Source organism: Polypterus senegalus, chromosome 6 (assembly GCF_016835505.1).
Source record: "Polypterus senegalus isolate Bchr_013 chromosome 6, ASM1683550v1, whole genome shotgun sequence".
NCBI lineage: Eukaryota > Metazoa > Chordata > Cladistia > Polypteriformes > Polypteridae > Polypterus > Polypterus senegalus.
This window is the reverse complement of record NC_053159.1, coordinates 60959737-60987573: the sequence shown is the minus strand read 5'-3', so window position 1 is coordinate 60987573 and position 27837 is coordinate 60959737. Positions and strand designations below refer to the sequence as shown.

At 36.9% G+C, this 27837-nt stretch overlaps 1 protein-coding gene across 6 annotated transcripts in view; it reads right to left on the bottom strand.

Moving 5' to 3' along the window:
• Positions 1-254: 254 nt before the first annotated feature.
• Positions 255-27837, bottom strand: part of mfn2 (mitofusin 2) — a 58572-nt gene continuing 30989 nt past the window's right edge. For all 6 annotated transcript variants that reach the window (XM_039756079.1, XM_039756082.1, XM_039756081.1 and 3 more), the window contains 13 exons: positions 27680-27788; positions 26240-26347; positions 25995-26148; positions 25171-25238; positions 20542-20663; positions 20325-20451; positions 20098-20202; positions 19905-20007; positions 19379-19599; positions 16674-16829; positions 16285-16481; positions 3672-3806; positions 255-1035 (listed from right to left, as the gene is read on the bottom strand). In XM_039756079.1, coding sequence (XP_039612013.1) covers positions 966-1035; positions 3672-3806; positions 16285-16481; positions 16674-16829; positions 19379-19599; positions 19905-20007; positions 20098-20202; positions 20325-20451; positions 20542-20663; positions 25171-25238; positions 25995-26148; positions 26240-26347; positions 27680-27788 — 1675 coding nt within the window. In that variant the 3' untranslated portion in view covers positions 255-965. The remainder of the gene's footprint in view (positions 1036-3671; positions 3807-16284; positions 16482-16673; positions 16830-19378; positions 19600-19904; positions 20008-20097; positions 20203-20324; positions 20452-20541; positions 20664-25170; positions 25239-25994; positions 26149-26239; positions 26348-27679; positions 27789-27837) is intronic.

Below are 27837 nucleotides of genomic sequence, written 5' to 3'. Positions count from 1 at the left end.
TGGGTCAGGCACCTATATAGTGCCTTTTCACAACGTGGTACACTCCTCAATCTGTAGTGGCACAAGGATTAATGGTGCACAAGGTTGCTAGTATTGTACTTGGACATTCTGCCTTAGGATTTGTCTTTTTGTAATTCCCCTTCACAGAGACCATTCAAAGTCTACAATTCTGTACCTGTTTTGCCATTCTTACAGTTTTGCATGGCTCTCTGCTATTTCTCAATTAATATTAAAAAAAATGCAACAGCCTGTAGCTTTTTGAATTTTGGCTTTATTAATCTATTAAAAAGACACTGGACGTGTACTGTTATCAATTCATGCAGAGATTTGCATTTTGAAAGAACTGGAAAAGTTTTTTTATTGGGAAAATCATAAAAAAGTTTGAGGAATAATAAATTAAACAGCAAAGATACATAAAGTGCATTGTTTCAGAGGGTTTTCTTTAATGTACGTTAAACATACTTTTAGCAGCATGGAAAAGACATACCTCTGGAGTCTCATAAGGGTATGGCAAGTTGAATAGGAACTTTATATTTTAGCACAAATGCAATACTTTGAGAGTTACTAACCTTATAAAAAATATCTACAGTGTTTTGTTATTTAGCTCTTTTCTCCCTTCCTACATGCACTGTACTTCTCCAGTTTGAGTTTTCTCTGCATGCAGAGACATTCATCAGAAAAAGCAGCACAATATATGAAACAAAATTCGCTATATGAAGGTGTGCCAAGTGAATCACAGCAGAACTGCAAGAAAAACATTATAGAAATGTAGTGCAGAAAATGCCTTACAGCTGCTTCGTATTAGTTAATGTGTGCAATATTTAAAAAAAAAAAAAGCAAACAAGTAGAGGTCTGCGAGGCAGTCTCAAAAAGGGAAACAGAGTCAAGACTTTTACTGCAACTCTCACAAATTCATGTCATGTAGTGTTTTTCTTAATCATACAACCAGTGTCGTTCTTGAGTGACTAGCGGCCCTGATGCAGATACTGCTGGGTAAACATATTAAGCTCGCTATCCAGCCAACCAGCTTTGTTCCTACGAAAGAAAAAAAAATTGCATTAGTATAAAAAATTATCCAGTAGAAGTGTTGAGCTCTGGAACATGCTAATTCTATAAATAATTTTTAGACCTAAAAATCTGCTTGCTTGACTGACGCCTTTATCCCAGGCGACTTACAACATTTCAGACACAATTGGTTACATTTCTTTTGTTTTTCCAATTGGACCACAAGGCAGTTAAAGTGACTTCCTCAGGGTCAACACAGTACAAGTAGCAGGATTTGAAGTCTAAAGCTTTAACCACTATGCCATAATGCTAAAAACAACTCCATCATTGGTCTCTAAAGCAAGACTACCTTTGTTATGCTAGTTAAAGAAATGCCGGACTTGTTTAGTGACACTATTTTATACAAATCATTTAAAAAACAACAGCAAGAGAAACTTTACATGCCAAAGCAAACACGGGTATCAAAGGAGTATAAACAAGACAGAACAATCAAGTTTGCTATGTTCATTTACCCCCTCCCTCAGCAAAATGCCAAATATCCTTATCACAGTCCTTTTTAACTTCAATTTGCAGTCCTCCTTCATTGATTACTGTATGTCCCACAAATCACTTTCACTTTAGTTTTCTACTTGGAGAAGAACAGCAGCTCAACCTCTGAGAGGCCACTGTAGAATAAGCACAAGGGGCTTCATGTATAAAACTTGCTCACACTTGTAAGCCATTTCTTATGCAAAAGTCAGGAAATATAAAACACAAACCTAATATGGAAATTGACTTAAAGTTATGGCATGATTTGTAAGCCCACATAGAGTTTTTTGACCTTAGCATTTTAGTGACTCCAGGTGGGAGGACAATAAAGTCAATGGTACATCTCATTTTGCTGCACATATCAATGACATGTCCATCATATTATGATGTTCTTGAACTAATTATATCACAGGTAAATGACTTCAGTGTTGGCAATGATGCCTAATGAATATGCTTAATGTTGACTGCTTTTGGTGTGAAGCCTATTTTGTTTATTAAAAAGGGTGTGCTGTGTGTTGTAAAACATAACTGGAAATGGCAGCATTTGCTCTTTTGGAGAATATTGCTAATGACAAGTTAAAGGAGATTTTCCAAGATTGCAATGATTTTTGGATGATGATGTCAGGCTAATAAGCTGATTAAGACATCCTAGAGCCATCCTCTCAGAGTTGTGTGCTGAACTGGAGACTACATTACAGATGGCATCACACAGAAATTACACAATCCCTGTTCCCTTTCAGGTTTCATCAAACGATGTATTTGGCAATGAAAAATGTTCAGCATTAACTGACTGACTGGTCAGGAATCTCGCAGTCATCCCTGAGCTGTGTCATGTATATCTTAAAATGCTACCCAGATACATGCAATATTCTTACAGTCAGTTTGAGCAAGCGGAGATCAAAAGGCAATCTGCAGTGACTGACGATTTTTCTTAAATAATAGGTGCAATTTACTGCACACATGCTGTGATAAGGGTACCATCACAGAATGAGTTTGCTTTTTCAAACAGAAAGCAGTTTCATTCAACTAATTAATACTAGATGCTCAAATGTGTTTAACTAATGTTGCTGTGCAGCTTAACCCATGATTCCTTTATTTTATCAAATAGTAGCGTGAAACAGAGTTCAGGGTCATGCTGTGTGTGATGGTTGGCTTCTTTGAATCTAAGCCTATTTTATAGTGTTACGATTAATTTTTTTACATCACAGAAACAGGCAAGGTATAACCTTTCCGTTGATAGTGGGTACATCATAATAAAGGACACATAATCAAAGGCACTACTGCACACAATCTGTGATAAAATGGACCGTCTGCTCAATAAAAGCTAGATGATAGTGACTGGAGTCATTGGGTGGCATGCTGGTGTAAAGTCCCACAAAGGTTTGCTTCATTGTGATGACTTGTGCAATACTGTATAGCATAGCACAGAAACATGGATGGCTCTATGACATCAATGCAAAAGCAAATCAAAGATGTCTGAATGTTATACTTGACAAAACAATTTTTTTTTTTTTTTAATAAGTTCGATAAAAATGTTCTGCACCTACAACCTGTGGCAATTCACACTGTGTATTGGCAGTGGACTGGGTGCTACATGATGGCACATTGCTGTCTCCTTTTTATTTTTTTAAATTGTGACTCCCACAGAGAGACCAGCAGTAAGAATGCTTTTGTGATTCTCACAAGTATCTTAATAATAACTCAAGCGCACAAAAGCTAGTTTTATTTTCTGCCTTTTTGTTCCTCTGTTCTTCAATAATTTCTAGCACATGGTGTACATATGACTTTCTAAATATAAAATGTTTGTGAGTGCTCTGCTTTTTTTTTTTTTTTTTGAGCATAACCAAATTGTAGTATGAAATCTATAATAATAATTATCACCTGTTTTGAATTTGTCACTAAACATGTTAAAACTACATTTATGTCACTTTCAACACATGATTACTGCCACACACAGCTGAAAATTAACTTTGTCAGCAACTGTGCAGATATGTAGTCAAGCCATTGTTTGGTGAACAGAATAAATACAGCTAAGTATGAAGATAGAAAAATACTTCATGAACGAATACCACCAAGTTGTTACTTCCATTATTTATTGTGGTGTTAAAATTCCTCAGTTGGCACCAGCCCTTCCTCACCTGAGCAATTTGGCTTTGCTTTGCAAGGAGTCCAGCAATTCAATCTTCTTATTTAGATCCTTGATTTCATCATCCAAGTTCTGCCGGGTCACATCCACTTGCTGGCAGAGCTGACAGAAGGTTCCAGCAAGCTCTCTAAAGGAGGATTAAAAATAATCATGTCTAAATTCTCATTTTTTCCTGTTTTCTTTAAAGCATTAAACATTTTGAACAAGATCTTAGAATGCTGCAAGTTAATGCAACATAGGACTTTTAGTACCAAGCAATTTTTTTCCAAAAAAAAATCAAGCTGACATTTGTAAAGCTTTGACTTACTATGTTTTCAGAATAAACACTGAATTTAAACCCGTCAGGCAACTTTTTTGCTATGGCTTTCAACATGCTCTAATATTGTGCAAATACATTTATGGAGATTTTTTTTTTTGTGTTCTTGAATGGATACTACTCCATGAAGCTCTCTATCTTTAAAAAAACACCTCTGCTCTTGCTTTCTAAGTCTTCTCTTCTACCATTAATTCAGTAAAGTGGACCATACCCTGTTTTACACAGTTCCTTTATGTTCAGTTGATGCCCGTTTCCTATTCTGGCTCTTCTAGTGTCCAATATTATCTTCTTGTTTCAAGCTTTATTTTTGTATGTGATTGCTGTAATTTTATTTGTTTTGTAGGCAATATATTGTATATATAAAAAACTTGTTTTCACATAAGAAAAACACACATTCAGAAGAGATGAAGATATTAAAGCCCAACCCTGCAACCACTGGTTATTTTGTCTGACATTACTTTTTAAAATATACTATTTTCATGAAAGCTAAGCTGTGAACAAGGAGTGGCAAAGTGGCTCTGCTGGTAGTGCTTCAGCCACGTATATAGTGCTCTCACCTCAAAACCCTGCCCTAGTTATCTGTGCAGAGCTTGCATGTTCTCTCCAAGTATGTAACATTTTTTTCTCCTCATGGCAATTCCACCACTATTTACTTAACATTTGCATGATATCTTGGACATATGATCTCAATAAGACTCCATAATGATACTTAAATTAAGCTTAAAGAATTTGTACACTATACTGTACTATAGAATTATTTCTGTGCACAAAGTGAAAATGCCTACTTGATTCACCGTTTAGAAAGTCCAAACATTGAAAATAAGTTAGTAAAGGAAAAATACTTTACATTTATTTCCACACACACACACATATTATATATATATATATATATATATATATATACATATATATATACACACATATATACATATATATATATATATATATACACACACACATATACACAAATATACATATACATCCACACACACTATATATATATATATATATATATATATATATATATATATATATATATATATATATTGTAGAAGTTGACCCGGACACAGACAGGCGGACATGTTGTAATTATATATATATATAGCAGAATACCCGCGCTTCGCAGGGGAGAAATAGTGTGTTAAAGAAGGTACGAAAAAGAAAAGGAAAAATTGTAAAAATATGGTAACATGATTGTTAATGTAATTGTTTTGTCATTGATATGACTGTTGTTCTCATATCTATCTATCTATCTATCTATCTATCTATCTATCTATCTATCTATCTATCTATCTATCTATCTATCTATCTATCTATCTATATATATATATATATATATATATATATATCTATACTAATAAAAGGCAAAGCCCTCACTCACTCACTCACTCACTCACTCACTCACTCACTCATCACTAATTCTCCAACTTCCGTGTAGGTAGAAGGCTGAAATTTGGCAGGCTCATTCCTTACAGCTTACTTACAAAAGTTGGGCAGGTTTCATTTCGAAATTCTACGCCTAATGGTCATAACTGGAAGGTATTTTTCTCCATTAACTGTAATGGAGTTGAGCTGGAATGGCGTGGGGGAGTTTCGTGTGACATCATCACGCCTCTCACGTAATCCGTGAACTGACTGTCAGCGCAGTGCGTAGAAAACCAGGAAGACCTCCAAAAGCGCTTAAGAAAACATGCATTATATAATTGAGAAGGCAGCGAAACAATAAGAAGCGAGCGAGTGACATATACTACCATATTCATGACTGCTGCTACCTCGGAAAGAAAGCAAGGTGTAAACCTAAACTTTAAATTAAGTTCATAGACAGGCTACCGCTGGCGTTTCACATGCCCACAGGTAATGCGGGATACAAGTTTAATGAGAGGGCGCGGGATATAAGCGAGAGTTTTGATCACTTTATAACTAAGTTAAAATTGTAGGTGAAGGGGTGTGCTTATGCAAATTCGAGACTGTGTTTGTGGGGATTGACAGTTAAAGGCGGGTGGGGAGTCACGTCATCATCTCCCCTCCCATTCATCTCATTTGGCTCTGAGCTGAGCTCGCAGCTAACGCCGTCTTCGAAGCAACCGTCAGACTGCCACCAAATACTCACAGAAAAATCCACAAGTTAATACACACGCTGTCTCTATAGAGTTTCTCCACACTGAATCCTCCAGGCACTACTTACAAAAGGTTACATTGACAATCGTGTTACGTTATTTTTAAAATCTTTCCTTTTCTTAGCACAAGCACAGCTGAGAAGCTTGATGCATGTGCTCCATAACGTTAAAAATAATGCATTTAATCACACTTTGCATTACAAGCAAAGGGAGCTTTTGTCAATGCATGATTTCCTGGTACACGATTACTTTGATCAGCGCATCCCGATTCATTTTACCCTCGCACCACCTTAGTTTGAGAAGAAGTATGAAAAAATATGAGGTTAACACAGAAAAACAGATCACCAATTCAAGCTTTATGAATAATCGATTGCCATCAATAATTGTTTTGGTAAAGCCATCCTCCTTCCATTTTATAATTTTTCCGCCACAAGCCATGATTAAATGAACGGTAAAAAAGTAAAAGCAAAGCGAGGGTGACTTATTTAGGCAGGCATATATATGACAGCAACACTCATGACAATGTCAATCATGTTACGTTATTATTAAAATGTTTCCTTTTCTTTTCATTACTTCTTTAACACACTACTTCTCCGCTGCGAGCGGGTATTTTGATATATATATATATGAATGACCTCCAAAAGGCTGAGACTTTTGATATCATGAGCGTGTCTGCAAAACTGTGGTCTCCTGCCCTGCAAAAGTCGAGCAGCCAGCGCGTGCATAGCTGTGCCGCCTTTGAGGCGCTGACTGCGCTTCTGCCTTAAGTCAAAGTGAGCACTTTTAATTTTTTTCATCCTCCCCCTGCGCTATAGCCCAGACAAGTGCAAACACGGGACCCCTTTTCTACACCACGCAAAATAATATTAAGGCGATTCACACTTTCTTTTGCGCATATCGATTATGAGGTTCTCACCGGATTATGAAGACACGCACACGAGTGGAGGACTGACAGTGCCATCACAGCCGATTAATGGCGGGGCGTCTCACCAGTCTACACAAGACCCACGCGACTGTCCCAAAAGGCGATCATAGCGTCAGCGAACACATCTCTCTATACTATATAAAAGAAAAAGGCAACTTTCCTTTCTTTACACCTTTTTTCCTTTTATCCCAAACCAAAGCCTTTCTCTTAACACTGCAGAGGACACAAAACTAATTTTCTTTAAATGCCGGTAAGGCACATTACCAGAGGCACAAATTTGAGCGTTCACATAGAAAATGTAATTTCTATACCACAGCCGTCGTGTAGCGCCTTTCAAAAGGGATCTACTACAGAGATGATCCATATACATTTTAGCTGCTGTTAGTTACTTACCTGTTGTGTTACACAGTCTTTAAAATGTAGTTTACCAAACCACTCCAGTAGTGCTCAATGTACCTGTACTTCTTAAAGCGTTAATGTTTTACTGTTTAATAACTTATAGACTATATTTTATTATTTCTCCCTTGCACTCAGTGACCAAAGCTATACACACACATATATAAAAGCTATACACACAAGTATATGTATGTGTATATATATATGTATGTATGTATATATATATATATATATATATATATATATATATATATATATATATATATATATATATATATATATATATATATATATATATATCTATACTAATAAAAGGCAAAGCCCTCACTCACTCACTCACTCACTGACTCACTGATTCATCACTAATTCTCCAACTTCCCGTGTGGGTGGAAGGCTGAAATTTGGCAGGTTCATTCCTTACAGCTTCCTTACAAAAGTTGGGCAGGTTTTATATCGAAATTCTACGCGTAATGGTCATAACTGGAAGCAGTTTTTCTACATTTACTGTAATGGAGATGAGCTTCAATGCCGTGGGGGCGGAGTTTAGGTGTGACATCATCACGCCTCCCACGTAATCACGCAGTACATAGAAAACCAGGAAGACCTAAAAAAGCGCTGAAGAAGACATGCATTATATAATTGAGAAGGCAGCGAAACAATAAGAAGCGAGCGAGTGACATATACAACCATATTCATGACTTCTGCTACCGAAACAAAGCACGATGTAAACCTACACTTTAAATTAAGTTCATAGACAGGCTGGCGCTGGCGTTTGTAATTTAGTGCCTGCCATATAAGGCCGTCTGTCAGCGGCAATCCAATAGCAAACTCCCACTAAATATTCACGGGTTAAGGACTGTGCTTATGCAGAGGAAGATGAGATGGTCAGGGTGGTGTTTGGTACAAACTCAGCGAAACTGCGAGAGAAAGTTTTAAGTGCCAGGACTAAAGCCGCTTTTCCACTGCATAGTACGGCACGACACGGTTCAGTACAGCTCACTTTTGCGGGGCTTTCCACTGGGAACAGTACCTGGTACCTGGTCCTTTTTTTAGTACCACCTCAGCCGAGGTTCCAAGCGTGCGAACTGTTACCAAAATGTGACGTGTAAACTCTGCTGGTCACTGATTGGCCGGAGAAAATCGTCATTACTGCGTCACTGGCTATTCTTTTCTTTAAAGGTACAGACACGCGGAAGTTTGAAAGTTCTCCAGCCACTGAGTGTTTGTAAAACCGGGAACAATCACATCCCACCACTCTGAAGCACGGTTAAATGTCCAAACAGATGGTCTGTTGCGGCGACTTTTTTGCAAAATGTGGAAGATCTGTAATATACAGAATCAGCATTTTAATGTTACACTGGCAGTTAAGTTCATTTTATGCTTTGCAACAGTGCTAAAAGTTAGCTAGTGATGTGCTTTTTTTAGATGCTTAACCTTGTGCGTCGTCGAGCTAAAGTGTTGTCGTTGTCTGCGTGTTGTTGTAAAAGTTCCACGGTGTCACGCGGTAGAGAGGCGCAACTCTAACGACACGTGAATAATCCCACCCACTCTAAAGCGGTACTAAACTGCAGTCGAAACGCAAACCGAGCCGAACTGAGCCGAACCAAGGTGAGCTGTACTGAACCGTGTCGTGCCGTACTATGCAGTGGAAAAGCGGCTTAAGGTAACATTAAATACAGCCATGGACATAGCACGAGATGGCACCAGCACAGCTGGGAAACTTCGATGCATGTACACCGCGGCTCACGTGAACTGGCGCAGTGCACAGATAAAAGCAACAGTTCCAAAAGGCTGAACAAAACCGAATTACACAATTGAAAAGGCAGCAAAAATATGAAGCGTTTGATACATACAAGCATATTCATAAATCCAAAACAAAGCACACGTTGGAAAAAGTCAATGTCCGCTAAAGGAAGACAGTGTAAAAAACCGTGCATGCAGTGTGTCAGGTCTCAGATAAAGAAGAAGACGAGCTGTTTATTGATGCAGTAAGAAACAAATCGATGAATGAAACCTGTCATCTTTACAACGATTGACAAACACGGAATGTAACTTGAATACAACACATCCTACAAATACGAACCTGTTTGAAAGAAATAATGATAATCAAATCCTTGATGACAGCAACACTCAGTAACACTCACAAAACAAATACTGTATATTGACAGTCATGTTACGTTATTTTTTAAATGTTCCCTTTTCTTTTTCATAGCTTTTTTAACACACTACTTCTCCGCTGCGATTAGCGGGTATATATATATATATGTATATATATAACCCGATCTACATACTCGAATAATGGATACTTTATTCGCCATCAATGATTGTTTTGGTAAAGCCATACTCAGTGTATTCATTAGATGAACGGTAAAAAGTAAGAGCGAGGGAAGGATGACTTATTGAGGCATGCAGGCTGTAGTGCGCGTCAACTCTATCTGAATTGCGCGATCACATTTGAAAAAATATATCTTTTCAAGTTCTATTTAGTCCATATGTGTCAAACTCAAGGGGGCGGGCCACATCCGACCAGTGTAATTATATCCGGCCCGAGATCATTTTATATACTGTATTATTGTTATTAAAGCCGGGTATATGAAGTGCTGGTAACACAATAAACTACAGATCCCATAATGCAGCGCTTCAGCTGCCTTTCGAACACTTACCGAGTTAATCAAGTTATTGCGAAGCTAGCTCACACGATGCTGAAGAGAAAAGTTGATTCTGAAAATAGAGCCTTTAAAAACCGATGGGAGGCTGAGTATATGTTTACTAAACCCGTGTGTCTCATTTGTGGAGCTAATGTGGCTGTAATTACAGAATTTAATCTAAGGCGGCACTATGAGACAAAACATCAGGTTAACCTGAATGCAATGCAGAAGATACAGAAAGCAGCATAATTAAATAAGAATCTGACACTTCAGCGGACGTTTTAACCCGTGCACAATCACAAAGTGATTTCAAGTGAAGCTGCTTTTATGGGAGACACAAATGCACCAGTGCACTTGCCCACTTTCCCTGTTGCCAAGTAATGTTAAACCAAGTCGTCACTACGGTGTTCCCAAATCGCACTTTGCTGATAAACTGGCGCACTGAGTTTGCGGTGCTTTGGTGACTTTGAAGAACAAAAAGTCCGTCTACATGCGGCTCGAACCTTGTGCATGTTTGGTAGCACATATCTGTGTGAGAAGCTCTTCTCAGTGATAAAGACTAACAAAACAGCACACAGGAGTCGCCTCACTGATGAGCACCTGCAATCCATCCTGAGAATCTCCACAACACAGAACCTCACACCAAACATAAAGCGAACCTGTGGCCAAAAAAGATGCCAGGCGTCCAGCTCTAAAATGACATATGAGCAAAGAAACTGAATGATTTGATTTGTTATTGCTGAAAGAACACATTTCATTTATATTTCTAGGTTTTGTTATGCAGCATGTTCATATTTGAATTTGTATCATTTTGACAGGATATATTTTTATGGAGAGCAAAATCTTTTGGGATATTTAAAATCTAAGTTTATTTTTATATAAAATTACATAAGAGTAAAGAAATGTGAATGTTTGTTCTTTTAACGTTTACTTTATTTCTAACTTGTATAATTTAGACAGGATAAATTTTTATGGAGAGCAAAATATTATAAGTTGTTTAAGGTTTGAGTTGATTTATTCACGAATAATATTCCTGTCTGTTTTTACCATTCCTACCAAACATATTTCTGTCGACTAAATAAAAATTCCTTCTATTTAAAATTTAAATAGAACTTGAACAAATCGATAGTTCATAATATCCACGCAGACTTGCGTAAGGCGGGAGTTATCCGTTTTAACAAGCAGCGTATTGCACTGATCTGAAATAGCTGTGTGTGTATATATGTAGATATGTATGTATATGTATATATATGTTTATATATGTGTGTGTGTATGTATATATATATATATATATATGTATTTGTGTGTATATATATGTGTGTATGTATGTATGTGTGTATGTATTTATGTGTGTGTATATATGTATGTGTATATATGTAGATATATATATGTATATATATATGTGTATATGTATAGATATGTATATATATATATGTTTATGTGTGTGTGTGTAAATATATATATATATATATATATATATATATATGACAACAACACTCATCACTCACAACAGTGACAAAACAATTACATTGACAATCATGTTACGTTATTTTCAAAATGTTTCCTTTTCTTTTCATTGCTTCTTTAATACACTACTTCTCCGCTGCGAAGCGCGGGTATTTTGCTAGTATATATATATACACACACACACACACACGTACGTACGTACATACATACATACATACACACATATATATAATTTGTGTGTGTGTATGTATGTATGTGTGTGTATATATATTGTCAGGGATGCCAGGGGCCATGACCCGGCCGGGACGCCAGGAGGGACGGAAGAGGGTCAGAGCCCTGCCTGGACCACGTGGGGTTCGCCTTCCGGGTTGCTTTGGGGACCACGGGTCAAGGGCATGGAAGCCTTTTCCTGTAGGAGCCCGTGGTCACCGCCAGGAGGCGCCCCAATGCCTTGGGACTTGTTTCCCAGCACTCCTGCCACACCAGGAAGTGCTGGGGAAGATTACTCGCCGCCCGGAGAGCAGCCGGGAGGACAGCCGGCACTTCCGCCACGCTGGGGCGTAAGAAGAATGCCGGGAACACCAGGTGCTCATCCGGGTCAGCTATAAAAGGGGCCGTCTCCCTTCATTCAGGGCTGGAGTCGGGTGGAAGGAGGACGAAGCAGTGGAGAGTGGAGGCGGCCCGAAGAAAGGCATTGTGGCCAGGACTGTGTGTTATTTGGGGTTTGTGCACTGAACTGGGTCTTTGTGACCATTATTTGGGGGTCTTTGTGACCAAAGAACTGTAAATAGTGTAAATAAATGTGTGGTGGTTGTGAAAAACAAGATGTCTGCCTGTCTGTGCTCGGGTGCCGTTGACAATATATATATGTATGTATGTATGTATGTATGTATGTATGTGTGTGTGTGTGTGTGTGTATATGTGTGTATATATATGACAGCAGCAATCCAAGCTGTGAGAAAACAGTAAAAGGAGGCGTGTCAGGCGCGTGGTACATTTTCTGATGCAGCTAGATGAAAAAAACTTTGTGACGCTGCCGCCAAATACACAAAACAATTACTTTGACAATCATGTTACATTATTTTTAAAATGTTTCCTTTTCTTTTTCATAACTTCTTTAACACACTACTTCTCCGCTGCGAAGCGCGGGTATTCTGCTAGTATATATATATATATGTAGATAGATATGAGAACAACATATATATATCTATCTCTATCTATCTATATATATATATATATATATATATATATGTTGTTCTCATATCTATCTATATATATATATCTCTATCAATCTATATATATATCTATACTAATAAAAGGCAAAGCCCTCACTCACTCACTCACTCACTCACTGACTCATCACTAATTCTCCAACTTCCCGTGTGGGTGGAAGGCTGAAATTTGGCAGGTTCATTCCTTACAGCTTCCTTACGAAAGTTGGGCAGGTTTTATATCGAAATTTTACGCGTAATGGTCGTAACTGGAAGCAGTTTTTCTACATTTACTGTAATGGAGATGAGCTTCAACGCCGTGGGGAGTTTCGTGTGACATCATCACGTCTCCCACGTAATCACGCAGTACATAGAAAACCAGGAAGACCTCAAAAAGCGCTGAAGAAAACATGCATTATATAATTGAGAAGGCAGCGAAACAATAAGAAGCGAGCGAGTTACATATACAACCATATTCATGAGTTCTGCTACTTCGGAAACAAAGCACGATGTAAACCTACACTTTAAATTAAGTTCATAGACAGGCTGCGCTGGCGTTTGTAATTTAGTGCCTGCCCATATAAGGCCGTCCGTCAGCGGCAATCCAATAGCAAACTGCCACGGGTAAATATTCACGGGTGAAGGACTGTGCTTATGGACAGGAAGATGAGATGGTCAGGGTGGTGTTTGACACAAACTCAGCGAAACTGCGAGAGAAAGTTTTAAGTGCCAGGACTAAGGTAACATTAAATACAGCCATGGACATAGCACGAGATGGCACCAGCACAGCTGGGAAAATTCGATGCATGTACACTGAGCGGCTCCGTGAACTGGCGCGGTGCACAGATAAAAGCAACAGTTCCAAAAGCTGAACAAAACCGAATTACACAATTGAAAAGGCAGCAAAAAATATGAAGCGTCTGATAGATACAAGCATATTCATAAATCCAAAACAAAGCACACGTTGGAAAAAGTCAATGTCCCGCTAAAGGAAGGAAAAAAAACCCGTGCATGCAGTGTGTCAGGTCTCGGATAAAGAAGAAGACGAGCTGTTTATTGATGCAGTAAGAAGCGAATCGATGAATGAAACCTGTCATCTTTACAGCGATTGACAAACGCGGAATGTAACTTGAACACAACACATCCTACAAATACGAACCTGATTGAAAGAAATAATGATAATCAAATCCTTGATGACAGCAACACTCAGTAACACTCACAAAACAAATACTGTATATTGACAGTCATGTTACGTTATTTTTAAAATGTTCCCTTTTCTTTTCTAGCTTTTTAACACACTACTTCTCGCTGCGATCGCGGGTATATATATATATATATATATATATATATATATATATATATATATATATATATATATATATATATATATATATATATATATATATATATATATATATCCCGATCTACATACTCGAATAATGGATACTTTATTAGCCATCAATGATTGTTTTGGTAAAGCCATACTCAGTGTATTCATTAGATGAGCGGTAAAAAGTAAGAGCGAGGAAGGATGACTTATTGAGGCATGCAGGCTGTAGTCTTGCGTCAACTCTATCTGAATTGCGATCACATTTGAAAAAATATATCTTTTCAAGTTCTATTTAGTCCATATGTGTCAAACTCAAGGGCGGGGCCACATCCGCCCGGCGTGTAATTATATCCGGCCCGAGATCATTTTATATACTGTATTATTGTTATTAAAGCCGGGTATATGAAGCGCTGGTAACACAATAAACTACAGATCCCATAATGCAGCGCTTCAGCTGCCTTGCCGAACACTTACGCGTTAATCAAGTCTACCTTATGATGCTGCAAGTTATTGCGAAGCTAGCTCACACGATGCTGAAGAGAAAAGTTGATTCTGAAAATAGAGCCTTTAAAACCGATGGGAGGCTGAGTATATGTTTACTGAACCCGTGTATTTCATTTGTGGAGCTAATGTGGCTGTAATTACAGAATTTAATCTAAGCCGGCACTATGAGACAAAACATCAGGTAACCTGAAGAATGAAGAAGATACAGAAAGCAGAAGAATTAAATAAGAATCTGACACTTCAGCGGACGTTTTACCCGTGCACAATCACAAAGTGATTTCAAGTGAAGCTGCTTTTATGGGAGACACAAATGCACCAGTGCACCTTGCCCACTTTCCCTGTTGCCAAGTAATGTTAAACCAAGTCGTCACTACGGTGTTCCCAAATCGCACTTTGCTGATAAACTGGCGCACTGAGTTTGCACGGCGCTTTGGTGACTTCGAAGAACAAAAAAAGTCCGTCTACATGCAGCTCGAACCTTGTGCATGTTTGGTAGCACATATCTGTGTGAGAAGCTCTTCTCAGTGATAAAGACTAACAAAACAGCACACAGGAGTCGCCTCACTGATGAGCACCTGCAATCCATCCTGAGAATCTCCACAACACAGAACCTCACACCAAACATAAACGAACCTGTTGCCAAAAAAAGATGCCAGGCGTCCAGCTCTAAAATGACATATGAGCAAAGACAACTGAATGATTTGATTTGTTATTGCTAAAAGGAACACATTTTATTTATATTTCTAGGTTTTGTTATGCAGCATGTTCATATTTGAATTTGTATAATTTTGACAGGATATATTTTTATGGAGAGCAAAATCTTTTGGGATATTTAAAATCTAAGTTTATTTTTTATATAAAATTACATAAGAGTAAAGAAATGTGAATGTTTGTTCTTTTAACGTTTACTTTATTTCTAACTTGTATAATTTAGACAGGATATATTTTTATGGAGAGCAAAATATTATAAGTTGTTTAAGGTTTGATTTGATTTATTCACGAATAATATTCCTGTCTGATTTTACCATTCCTACCAAAGATATTTCTGTCGACTAAATAAAAATTCAAAATATGTTCATAATACCCACGCAGACTTGCACGTAAGAGCGGGAGTCATCCGTTTTAACAAGCAGCGTATTGCACTGATACGAAATAGCTGTGTGTGTATATATGTAGATATGTATGTATATGTATATATATGTTTATATATGTGTGTGTGTGTATGTATACATATATATGTATTTGTGTGTATATATGTATGTATGTGTGTGTGTATATGTATGTGTATATATGTATAGATATGTATATATATATATATGTTTATGTGTGTGTGTGTAAATATATGATACGTAAATATATTATGTGATGATATACTTACAACATGTCCGCCTGTCTGTGTCCGGGTCAACTTCTACTATATATATATATATATATATATATATATATATATATATATATATATATATATATATATATATATATATATATATATATACACACACACACACACACAGACTATTGGTTTAAAAGAGATAAAGTTAAAATATTTAAATGATTTTATTCCTACTTTATACATTTGTAAAAAAAAAAAAAAAATCATTTGACCTCTAAAAGAACTCTGGCTAAAAAGAAAAAATATTCTTAAACCAAAGCACATTCCATTAGAAGAAGAAGAAAAAAAAAATACATACTGCTGGACCTGGTGGCTACAGTTTGAGCCAGTATAGCTAACAATAAGCTGCAGCTTCTCTGTTGCATAATCTACAAACTGGCGCTTGAAGGCTCGCTCCTTGGCTTTCGTAGTCCATGTGAGGCGCTCATAAACATACAGGAGACCATACAATCCAACAGATAGAGCAATTAGTCTCCAGCCCACTGCCTTCCAGATCTGAAGAAGAAGGAAAATGAATCACTTTCATTTTGTCTATGGTACATGTACCCATGTCATATCCTTTTTACAAAATTCTTATATCATTCATAATAATAAAACCCTCATTAACAAAGCAATAGCTGTCCTTTCAAACCTTGAAGTTTAACTTTTCGAATAAATAACTTCTATTAAGAATGCAAGACTACTTACTACTCCTCCAACCACAATTATTCCCATAGATGTTCGGGAGGTTAGTGATGCCAGACCAGTTACCATGGACACCATCAGTTCCTCTTGTGTCATTGAACCTTGAGGGAATGGAGGCATGCTGGCACTGACAGGTGTGATAGCAAGAGAACGGGGTACCTATGGGTTCAAAAAACAAGATATTAAACCAGCTGGTAACCCTATTCATTAGTGATTTACTGGCATCAGACTGGCATCTCAAAATCTGACCAATCACAGGCCGTTTCTATGGGGGGAGGTGGGGGTAAAATAAGACATGTATTCGAACTGCACTTCTAAATCTGTTTTTGCCAGTAAAGCAAATGAAGCAATGTCTGCAGTGTGAAAGTATTTTAAAGTGTTTAAAGATTAAAAATTTCCCCACTGTAAAGTATGTCAGGAAAAAGTAAGTAGTGCAACTCAGGTTTCACACTACTAATTCTGTAAGACATTTAAGAGTACATAACACGGCAGAATACGCAAATTATCAACAACTGAGACTTCCAGGGAAAGTGACTACACTACCATATCTAATACATACAACTATTACAAAGATGGGGCTTGTATTAAAAGTTCTAGTGTGAGTGTGTCAGCAGATAAAGAGAAAAAGTGTCACTTCTGGATATGATAAAAGCAGAACATTTACCTCAAGTGTATGAATTTGTGGTGTATGGGGCTGCAAATAGGTTGGCGGGATCGGGGAACAAGGCAGTTGTGAGGTTATCTGTTACATGCCAAAGTCAACTAGTTATTTACTGAAGCCAAATTTTTTGTACTGATGCAACACCAGTAAATAAATAAAATGAAGGTTGTTAAAAAATTTCCACTGGTGCAACAAAAGCTGCAATCATGGTATCTCTACTGGGAGACCTGATAGCATTAAGGCCCATCAAGTGAACAATATGTATTGACTAAGATAATAGTGTAATTTTTGTTTTAACAATGTACGAGCTGAAATAACTGGGTATGTCACTTACTTTGCAAAAAACAATCAAAAATGCCTTGAGAGTCCATGCATTCACTGTCTCATGTAACCTAACAGGATAGACTACTGGGCGTGCATGGACAGCAAATCACAAATTAAACTAGCGTCACTGGCTAAAAATTAGTGCACAAACAGTGGCAGGGGATAAAACAGCCTCATACTCTACGTTTTTAGATTTAATTGCAACACGTGGATCATTCCCACTCAGGGGTAGGTGGTTTGGCTTTAAAAAGACTGATGTTGCTAAAAAGATGACAATCTGCAAACTTTGGAGCCCTGTAGTTGTCTTGGTTGTGGGTCCTAAATTGCAAAGCACATTTTTTTTCCTTTCATTATTTAAAACACTCGCACAGATCCCCACCTCCTCACCCCACTCCACAAGGGAGGGAGCAAAAAAGGAAAGTCTTTTAGCTGCTATTTCAAAAAAAAAAAAAAACACAAAATTTAGAGAAGGCTCATCTCTGCATACATCCACTGAAAAATAGATCAAGAGCTACATGATGATACCTCAGGTGGACAGTGATGTAAATAAACACATGAGGCATATTTCCCCAAATTGGTGAAAATTGCAAAAAAAAATTACCTGTGCATCCCTGCCTCAAACAGCCCTTCTGAGAGGGCTATGAAAAGACATGCTGTGGACAGACTGGTGTTTCTGTCATACAACTTGAAGTATCTGCAGTAGATTTTTATAATTGTTCTATTTTTTCCTGATATCTTTGCGCAATATTGGACAGAACTTTAGGTTAGTAATTTGGTTAAACATGTTATAGGTTTGTTTTTTTGTATCTTTGTGCAATATATGACAGAATTTGTTTACAAATGCCAATTTTTCTTCCTGTGCAGTATTTGACAGAACTTTGGATTTTTACACTATAGGACAGTATGTTAGATTTTTGTTCTTGCTTGTATGCTGCACAATTCAACTTTCAGCTGGGCAGTTTGTTTATCCAGACTCTAATATTCATGCCCTGTAGTTAAATGATTAGTAGTTTATTCCCTTTGGATTCATATCTTGTTTACATTAAGGGTAAGTGTTTGTTTAAAATGTTCTCATTATAAATAGTTTTGCTGGTCTTAGTGCAATTTTTTGCATAAATCCTGTAGGCCACTTTGAAATGGTTTACTCAAACTTACACCATTTGATCTCGGTAATACTTTGACTGCTGATTTTAATCCATCCATCCATTATCCAACCCGCTACATCCTAACTACAGGGTCACGGGGGTCTGCTGGAGCCAATCCCAGCCAACACATTCATATGTTACTTTACTACAGTTTTAAGTAAATAAAGTTTTCCTTAATTGCTGTTTCCATTAACCTCATTAGTAATTGACAATTAATATCTTATTAACAAGACCAAGCTAGATCAATAAGACTTTTACAAACACATTTTTAAAGGATGAAAAATATCATCTAATCATCATTATCATGAAAGTCCCAGGAATATAGAGAGATACGTTTTGCCAATATCGCACACCCTACAAAACATTCAAAACCACTGCAGATTTTGTTTCAAGAAAGGTGAATACTCCACATAAATGAGAATTAGACTTAGGAAAATCTACATAAAAAGGATATTAAACTGATAACACTACATACACAACTCTAGGTGACATAATTAGGTATGTCAACCACTTCATAACACCTGAAAATGAGTGGGTTCAAAAGCTGATTAAATGTAACTTAACATGGAAAACTATACCTGGTCATTGTACCCCAAGAGTGCTCTCCGACTGCTCTTTGGCCCTAGGAATCTATTAACCAGCATGGTCCAACCCAAGGAAAAATGGAAGCTGATATCCTCTTGGAAATCACTGCACAGTTTATCACAGTTTAGGTCATAGCTGAGGCTGAAACACTTCCGAGGAACTAGCATATCCATCTGAGTCCACACATTTGCTGGAAGAAGAGGTTTCATTCCATCTGCATAAAAGAGTCGAAGGGTTGCTTTATTAATTATTTAAACTAAACACATATCAGCTTCAAAATGAAAGCCCCCTCCTACAAGCAATACTGTTGTCATATTTTTTCTGCTACCTAATTGTAAGGATGTTTTGCTATTACAGTGAACACTGTTAAAAAATATTAGTTGGTGAAGGTAAGCTCAAAGCATTAGCAGATTCTGCTGCCAGTGAAGCAATCTGAGTCAAACTTATTCAGGGTCCCACTCAAAACTGACTTTTCTGGAAGTTCATGATATATTTAAATGCAGTGTCAAAGTCACTCACCTATCATGTCTTTCTGAGTGTTCTGCAAAGCTGAAGTGATAGCATTGGAACAGCGGTCAGACATATTACGGCCTAAGCCTTCTTCAATGTGCTTATGTAACTCCTAAGAAAGACCAGACACATATGCATAATATACATGAAAAAGTAAAATGTTTGCTTGCATAAACAAAACCATTTCAAGCATAATCCTTACATTTTTGTACACTTTGAGAACCACTTGTGAAGAATGAAAATCCATATGGAATTCATCAACTAAGACATGAAGCCGTCTGATTTCTTCTGCCATTGCATTGGAGACCTGCACAGTTAAAGCACACAGTCATGAGGCAGTTAGGTTAGTTAGACGAGCACAGTGTACATCTTTTTTTACATTTATTTGATTCGCTTTCAAAAATCAGAGGCTAATCATTTCTCTTTTACCTGTTTCTCTACCTCCTCAGTGATTTGCTTAATTTTCCTCTTATAGTCTTGGGCCAGCAAATCTAGCTGTTTGTCTAGAAACTCTAAACGGTCCTGACGCTCCTCTTTCATTTCAAGGCAGTGAGCACTAAAATTGAAGAGTGCACATGAGCACCAAAGTTAAAAACAGTATCAACTGCAAAGGTCCCCAAAATTAAATTTTCATATTGCTACAAACCTCTGCTCTTGTGCAGCCACATGAACCGATTCCATTATCTGCCTCAAGGCTTCAGATATTTGCTTGGCCCTCACAGTATGCTGCTCAAACTTGGTCTTTACGGCCGATTGTGAAATGCATTCCTGAAAAATCAATTTAGAAGGGATGGCTGTGACTTTTCTTCTTAAGAACACATGATCTTTAAATATCAATTAATAAAAATATTGAACATACAGAAAAAGTGCTTAATATCATCATGTTGATGAGCAACTACTTAGAAAACCAAAATGATATTACAAAATCTGTGTGTTTAACAGTCTGAAGATATTATGATTATTATTATTTAATAACAATACATTTTATTTATATAGTGCCTTTCCCGTGCCGAAAGCGCTTCACAGAAATTCAGAGAAAACAATTTTCAATATTTGGGTCCAAGTTATAGTAGTTCATAACAGCAAACTTCTGGTCAAAATTATTCTGCTTACTTCAATCCAGATTTGAGTTAGTAAGAATGTATGCAAATTAACAGCATAAAATCAGCTCAAAACATCCATCCATCCATTATCCAACCCGCTATATCCTAACTACATGGTCACGGGGGTCTGCTGGAGCCAATCCCAGCCAACACAGGGCGCAAGGCAGGAAACAAACCCCCGTCAGGGCGCCAGGCAGCTCAAAACAATAAAAGCAAAAATAGCAAACACAAGTGTTAAATCAGTTTTATTTTGAAGAAACAACTGTTTCGAAATATAAAACAATGCCATTTGATGGAGGCAGTGGAAAATAATGTAAAGAATCAGCTGAACCTGATATGGGCTTCAGATAGAGTCCTGCCCTGGGTCAGGTAACCACAGTTTAACAGCAGATACCCATAAAAAAAAAAAAGTTAGTATAAAGTAACATTAGGATTTGTTACTTTTTAGGGGTGTTTGGGTGATCCAAAATATGGCCCCTTTCCAATATTCTCCAATATGAAAGCCAATCACCTGTGCCTTGCACTTTCCGTCTTTGTAGAAGCAAAATGGCCAATAATAAAGGCACAGAAGAATATCAAATTGCTGGTAATTATTCTTGTGTTAAGTCAGATATATACAGATATTAACGTGTCATTATTGATATAAAAGGATACTACTTTATGACAGCTACAAAGCAGATTTTTGGGTGATAAAAAAACATGAGTACTGCCAGGTCCCTGTGCCAACTAGCACACTGTGAAACACTTTTACCATTAAATGAGGAACTTAAAGTGCCAAATTAAGAGGACAATGACTCACTCATCTATAATGACACTCACACTGAGGTCAATTTATAGGTTTGCAAGGTCATTATTGTCACGTGTACAGAGTACAGTGAATTTCTTACTTGCATGTGGTAATTAACATTCAATACATCACCACTCTTAGGCAGCATTATTAGTGAGTATATTCAGAATCTGGTTGAATTTGGTTTGATTTTATTCAGATAAAATTTAAACAAAGAATCAACTATTAACCTAACTTGCACATCAGTGAAGATGATGCAAACTTTACTCCCACTATAGTTTGTGTGATTCACAGCAGCAGTAGTAACTACTTTTCTACTGTGGTGCTACAAAAGGGATTGGAACACCTAGTAAAAAAAAAACCTAATGAACAATACAGCAGCACTGCTAAACCATAGGTTATTTCCTATTTTTTTTTTACCCAACATAGGCTGACACACAGTTCAAATTTGGTTTTATTCTTGTGCCCACTCTTGTCCAGATAAGCAGTGGCCCCATGCAAAGCTGAACTGGAAGAGTAGGGTGAGGTACAGATACATTGAAAAATGTTATACTATATACTGTGTATTCAATGTAGTGTATATGTGTAATTTTAGAACTGGGAAAAACAAAATTAAACTCCTCTAAAAACCATCCAAGTAATATTTTTGTAACCTGAAGAAAAAGTAGGCATGAAAAATTATAATTTTAGAATAAAGATTGAATGGCAAGGTTAAGGTCACAAAAAAAGAAAAGAAAAACTTTGAGATATATTGGGGTAAAGAAGACATTAGCAGAGTTTGCACACAGTAGTAATAGATAGAACGAGAGACAGAATCATGGAGGGAAGCACTGATGTTAGACATTTTGAGCAAGCTGCTTGCCTTAGCTGAGTGTACAAGAATTTGGAGAACTCTCCAGAGCAATATGCATTGATGTTGATGTTTCATGAACAAACACAGATGCCAATGAGTTTAAACTAAAGCATTGTTAAATACAAACAAGTTAATACCAGAGTAGAAGGAACTGAGTTTTGGGTACTCTCTGAAGAAAACAATTAATGCAAAGGGAATCAGCTGTATAACATATAATGTATATTTAACAACCAGTAAACCCCCGATTCTGTAAAGAATCGCAAATCCAAGAAAGGCAATCAATTTCTGTTCCCTCCGATCTTTGGAGGGATGAAAAATCATGGAGGGTGGGAGTGTCCTGGGAAAGTTTTCATTTAATTAAATAATTATATTTGTACTAAAAGTAACCTATTTATTAAAACTAAAATTGAAATTTAATTGTTATATCATTTAAGTCCACAATGTCTTTGAGTTGCTGCACTCATAAGTAAAAAAAAAATATCGGAGTGCAAAGGTTTAAATGAAGTAAATTGGAAACGTGGTAAATTCAAAATAGTTAATCAAAAATATCCTTATTAACAACATTTTTGGTAAAGATGGTCTCCTGTCCTTGAATCAGCTCTGCCTGGTATGGAGTAGTTAAAACCTTCACTTTAACGTCACACGAATGCCGGACTCTTGAAAAGGCAACATAAAGTTGCCCGTGTCCAAAAACAGGCTCAGATAGGTAAATCTTTACTTTGTCAATGGCTTCTCCTTGGAGTTACCTCCGATATTCTTTGGGATGAACAATTGCGCAAGCCTTCTAAATGCTTCTCTTGTTGTTCTGTTGTCTCGTTTGCACGCCTATCTGATACCTGAGCTCTTTCTTTTAGGAGCCGTGCCTCTTTTGCTTCTGGTGTTTCAGAAGCGCATTGTAGGCACCTTCGTTCACTGTTTTTTTCCCATGCAGGTTCATTTTTGTATTTCTAAGCATTGAGCTCTTTCTTTTTGGAGCCATGACTCCTTTGCTTCTGGTGTTTCAGAAGAGCATTGCAAGCGCCTTCGTTCATTGTTTTTATCCATGCGGCCTCGTTTTTGTTTTTTTTTTGTGGCTGTGTTGTTAGCTAGAAGTTGTTTGCCATTAGGAATAATAACTTACTTTTAACACTGAATTACACTAATGTGATTCAAATAAGCCACACTGACAGCTGGCACTGTGTAGTGGAGTAGCTGCTGGCACTGTTGAGGCACACTGACTGCTGGCACTGTGTAATGGAGTAGCTGCTGGCACTGTGGAGTGGAGAACACTGACTGCTGGCACTGTCAATAGTCACTACTACCTCAAGTTTACTTGTGTTGTTTGGCCGCCACCTACTGACTCTGGGAAACCACTGGGTTTGACTCTGGGGTGCTGTGCGTGTGCGCTTTCAGCGCCACCTAGTTCCCTGATAGTGATGGTGGCGGATTCGCGTGCTAAAGTGACCATGTGGCGGATCCCGGCTTGGAGATCTATATTACTAAACGAAGGTTGTATATGCGGTGGTGTGCGCATTTGCGTTTGGGCGGTGGTTGTATTATGCACGAAATGAAGATTGTATATGTGGAGGGTCTTTGTCAGGGGTTTTGCTGCTAGGGATAAGAGCAAAACCTTGGCCGATACCATGAATTATTAAGTAGATTCAAGTTTACAAAATAAAGTGGGCTATATATTGGAATTGTCTCTGTACATCTGAAATTACAAGCAACTGTTTACTGTTTTTTTGTAGATGTGAAAACTTTGTTAGGTATATAGTTGTTTGTGTATTTTCCCCAAGACACTTTACTCAGCATTTTAAAAAATACCAGTTTTTGAGAAGTAGCATTTACAATACTGAGAAGAGGCCTCATTTTTCATCTTAATACAGAGCTTACAGGGGAGGTCGATTTTCATTAACATGCAACCTCACACAAAGAAATGGGGTAATGGTTAAGTTTGCATAGTTTTGCAGTTTCATATCTAAAACCAATACAAACTTACAAAGGTCTAATAAGCAGCACTAGTGATTGGGATTGAGGAACTTACATCATTTGGTAAGTCCCATCTGCAGTTTCACTTAAACCTTACTTATTTTCCGCACTTCGGATGCAGTTTAATAGATGATGGTATGCATTACTTAAAAACTAGACGTGTGAAGCTATTAGACTAGCTGCAGCCTTTATTTACGTAAGCAGGTCTATATCTAAAAGTTACCCAAAATATATAAAGGTAAATTTATAAAATCGAGAAAAGGTGGCTTGGGTGTTCATATGTATGGCCTTTTTTGCATTTTACCATAAGACATTTTTTAAATGCCACAAGTGCCTGCAAAGAACCCTGTGAAACCACACCTAATAAGTGAGAGTGTTAAAACACTCGGTAAACTCTATGTGGCCTGTCCCATATAATTATAACAGACAGAGATGAGGGGTTTAGTACAATATATCCTCAGACTAAAAGAAAGGCAATATTCCTTTAGCCATGATAGTCCTGGAAAATAACTAGCCACTAAATGCAATAATTAATACATTTTGCAGTGTGGATAATTCACTGACCTCAAATCTTCTTTCAAAGTTTTGAAATTCAAACATTCTTGCTTGAAAGCCTTCAGCTAATGCACCACCTATAAGCAGAGCAGCAACAATTACTGTAACGTAAACCAGAATTTAATCATGCAAACACCTAAATGGCCAAAATGTTATTCAAACCAATTGATTTGTACTTTTTTAGTTCTATTAAAGCATTTGCTTCTTTTGGACTACATTAACTATTTATTTTCTCTTTTTGCTTTAGTGAGTGCTTCTAAAAAAGATCCACTTCTTCCACATAAAACAAATGAACTTACTTTTTGAAAAATAAATACTGAAGACTAAACTCTTTTTAATCATTTAAAGACGTTTTTTTTTTCTAATGTAAACCCCATGTATATGCATGGTTTCATTAACAATTATCTAAAATGAAAACCAAATTAATTGTGGTACCTTTATTGGTGCACCAAAACCTTAATGATGAATAGCTTGACTACAAACCACAAAACAAGGACCGTTATCTCAGATAAATACATTTATAATACAAAGTTATACATCATAATATGAATGGTCCGATTTCAATAATTCAACACGGGGAAAAAAGTTTTCTTCACCACATATTTTTTTCTTACTCATATTAACTTTACTTTGCCATTTTAGCATTTTGTAGTTAACTGCATTTTGGGGGAACCGTATTATTCCAACACTATTAATATAATTATTGTAAACTATGTAAAAATTATCAACAACCACGATAAATACAATGGTCAGAAAATCCTCAAAGTCGCAACACACACAATGAATGCTTGCCTGATGCTCATTCCTACAGAGTAAGACTTAAAAACTAATACCTGCTTCTGGCATCCCTTGTGCTTTCTGAATCCTTGCCTGCAGTACCTCTTTTGCCGACACAAAGAAGATTCGATCACTGGCTTGAGCTCTGTCAACAACACCAAGCTCATCCACCAAGAAACTACTACAACGGTCCATGTGTTGCCGTCGTACCTTTATACAGAATACCATAGGACAAAGAAAGTCAAAATCCAGGTGCCATACAAATACTAACAGACACAGAGGTAAAACTGTCTTCACTCACTTCCTCCATATACTCTGGCTCAGATGCAGATGCATCCCATCTGTTGTTCAAGATGAAGATATTTGGCCGTGACAAGCGGTCATTCACCTTATGGAAGAACTGTTTCTCCTAAACACCAGTGGAGGAAAAAGCAATACTGCAATTAGAATTAAAAACTTCTTTCATGTTAATTGTGGTTTTCTTTATTAAAACCTGTTGTATTATAGTGCCCACTTGAGGGATGATGTTAAAGCTATTTAAAGTCTGGTGTTGAGCAGAAATTTGGAACAACGTGGGGAAGCTTTAAAAACACTGGTCTATACGGTTTTAGCTGGGGTTTGATGGAGAAGAACAGAGATAAAATAACATGGAAATAGAAGCAACAGTTGCTGCAAACTCATAAATCACCAGACACTTTGTGCATGTATTTATTTTAATTGCATAGAAACATTCGATTAAATATATTATTTATTATCACAAAAAACATACAATCAGATTAATACACATACATGCTTGATGAACACAACATTTATGTATTATATTTTTTGGAGGGGTTGCATTTTATGCTCCTTGTATAAGTAAGAGAACACTAAATATTTAGTCAATGTATAAGCCGTGTGTTTCAGTTCATTTAGATTTTCAAAGTTTCATTGTTAAGACAGAGCTTTATATGAAATCATGTCATTTGCAAAAATTGTCATATTAAAATGAAGTACTCCAGCACACAGTAGACTGGATCTGTCTGTCTAACTACAGCTTACAGGTACATTTCAATGCTGATTTACACTTTAGAATACACAAAATTATGTAATGAAAGAGGAAGCAGAAAAAGAAAGAAACAGCTAAAATTACATTTCATAATCAATCTCTCGCAGAAGTTGTCTTTATTTCCATCCTAGGAAAAACTTGTTTGCCACCAGAGCTGCAACAAGGCTCAATAAGAATAAAAGGTTTTTAGAGTTCCCTGACCCCAAAAAATGACCCCCTTATTTGTTCAAACATCATCAAAATACATTAACTGACAGAATCAGTTTTTATAATATTAGTTATCACAACAATCCCCAACAAAACACTATCCTACATTTAATATTGCATAATAAGACTGTTTACCAATGCTTTGTTGATTTATTTTAGTCAAAACCTATGCACCTATAAAATGAGTCAGTACAAAAGCATTGCTGAATAATTATTTTACTCACTGCTTTACAGAGTCACTTTTTGTAAAATATATGTTGTGAAAGATACTGTATATATCCTTGCAATATTGTGGACAAAAATAGAAAAAAATTACAATGATTTTGTCACATTGGCCAATCTAGCATCTAAATTCAGGAAGTGCTTTCTATGAATAAGAGGTTTCAGTTCAATCAACAACTTTAGGAAATACTCTTTGATTTTCATGTATGTAAAAAAAAAAAAAAAGGTTAACGCAGTATAAATTGGAGTGAGAGACATTCTTACCGTCTGCATCAGTGTTGACTCAGAGTTGGCCACCAGTACAAAAACATCAGCATCAAGACAAAATTTATCAATCCAGCTATCTAGCTCTGTAGTTACATCAATGCCAGGACTGGAAGAGAATAGACAAACATATACATTAAATTAGTAACGTTGTACTG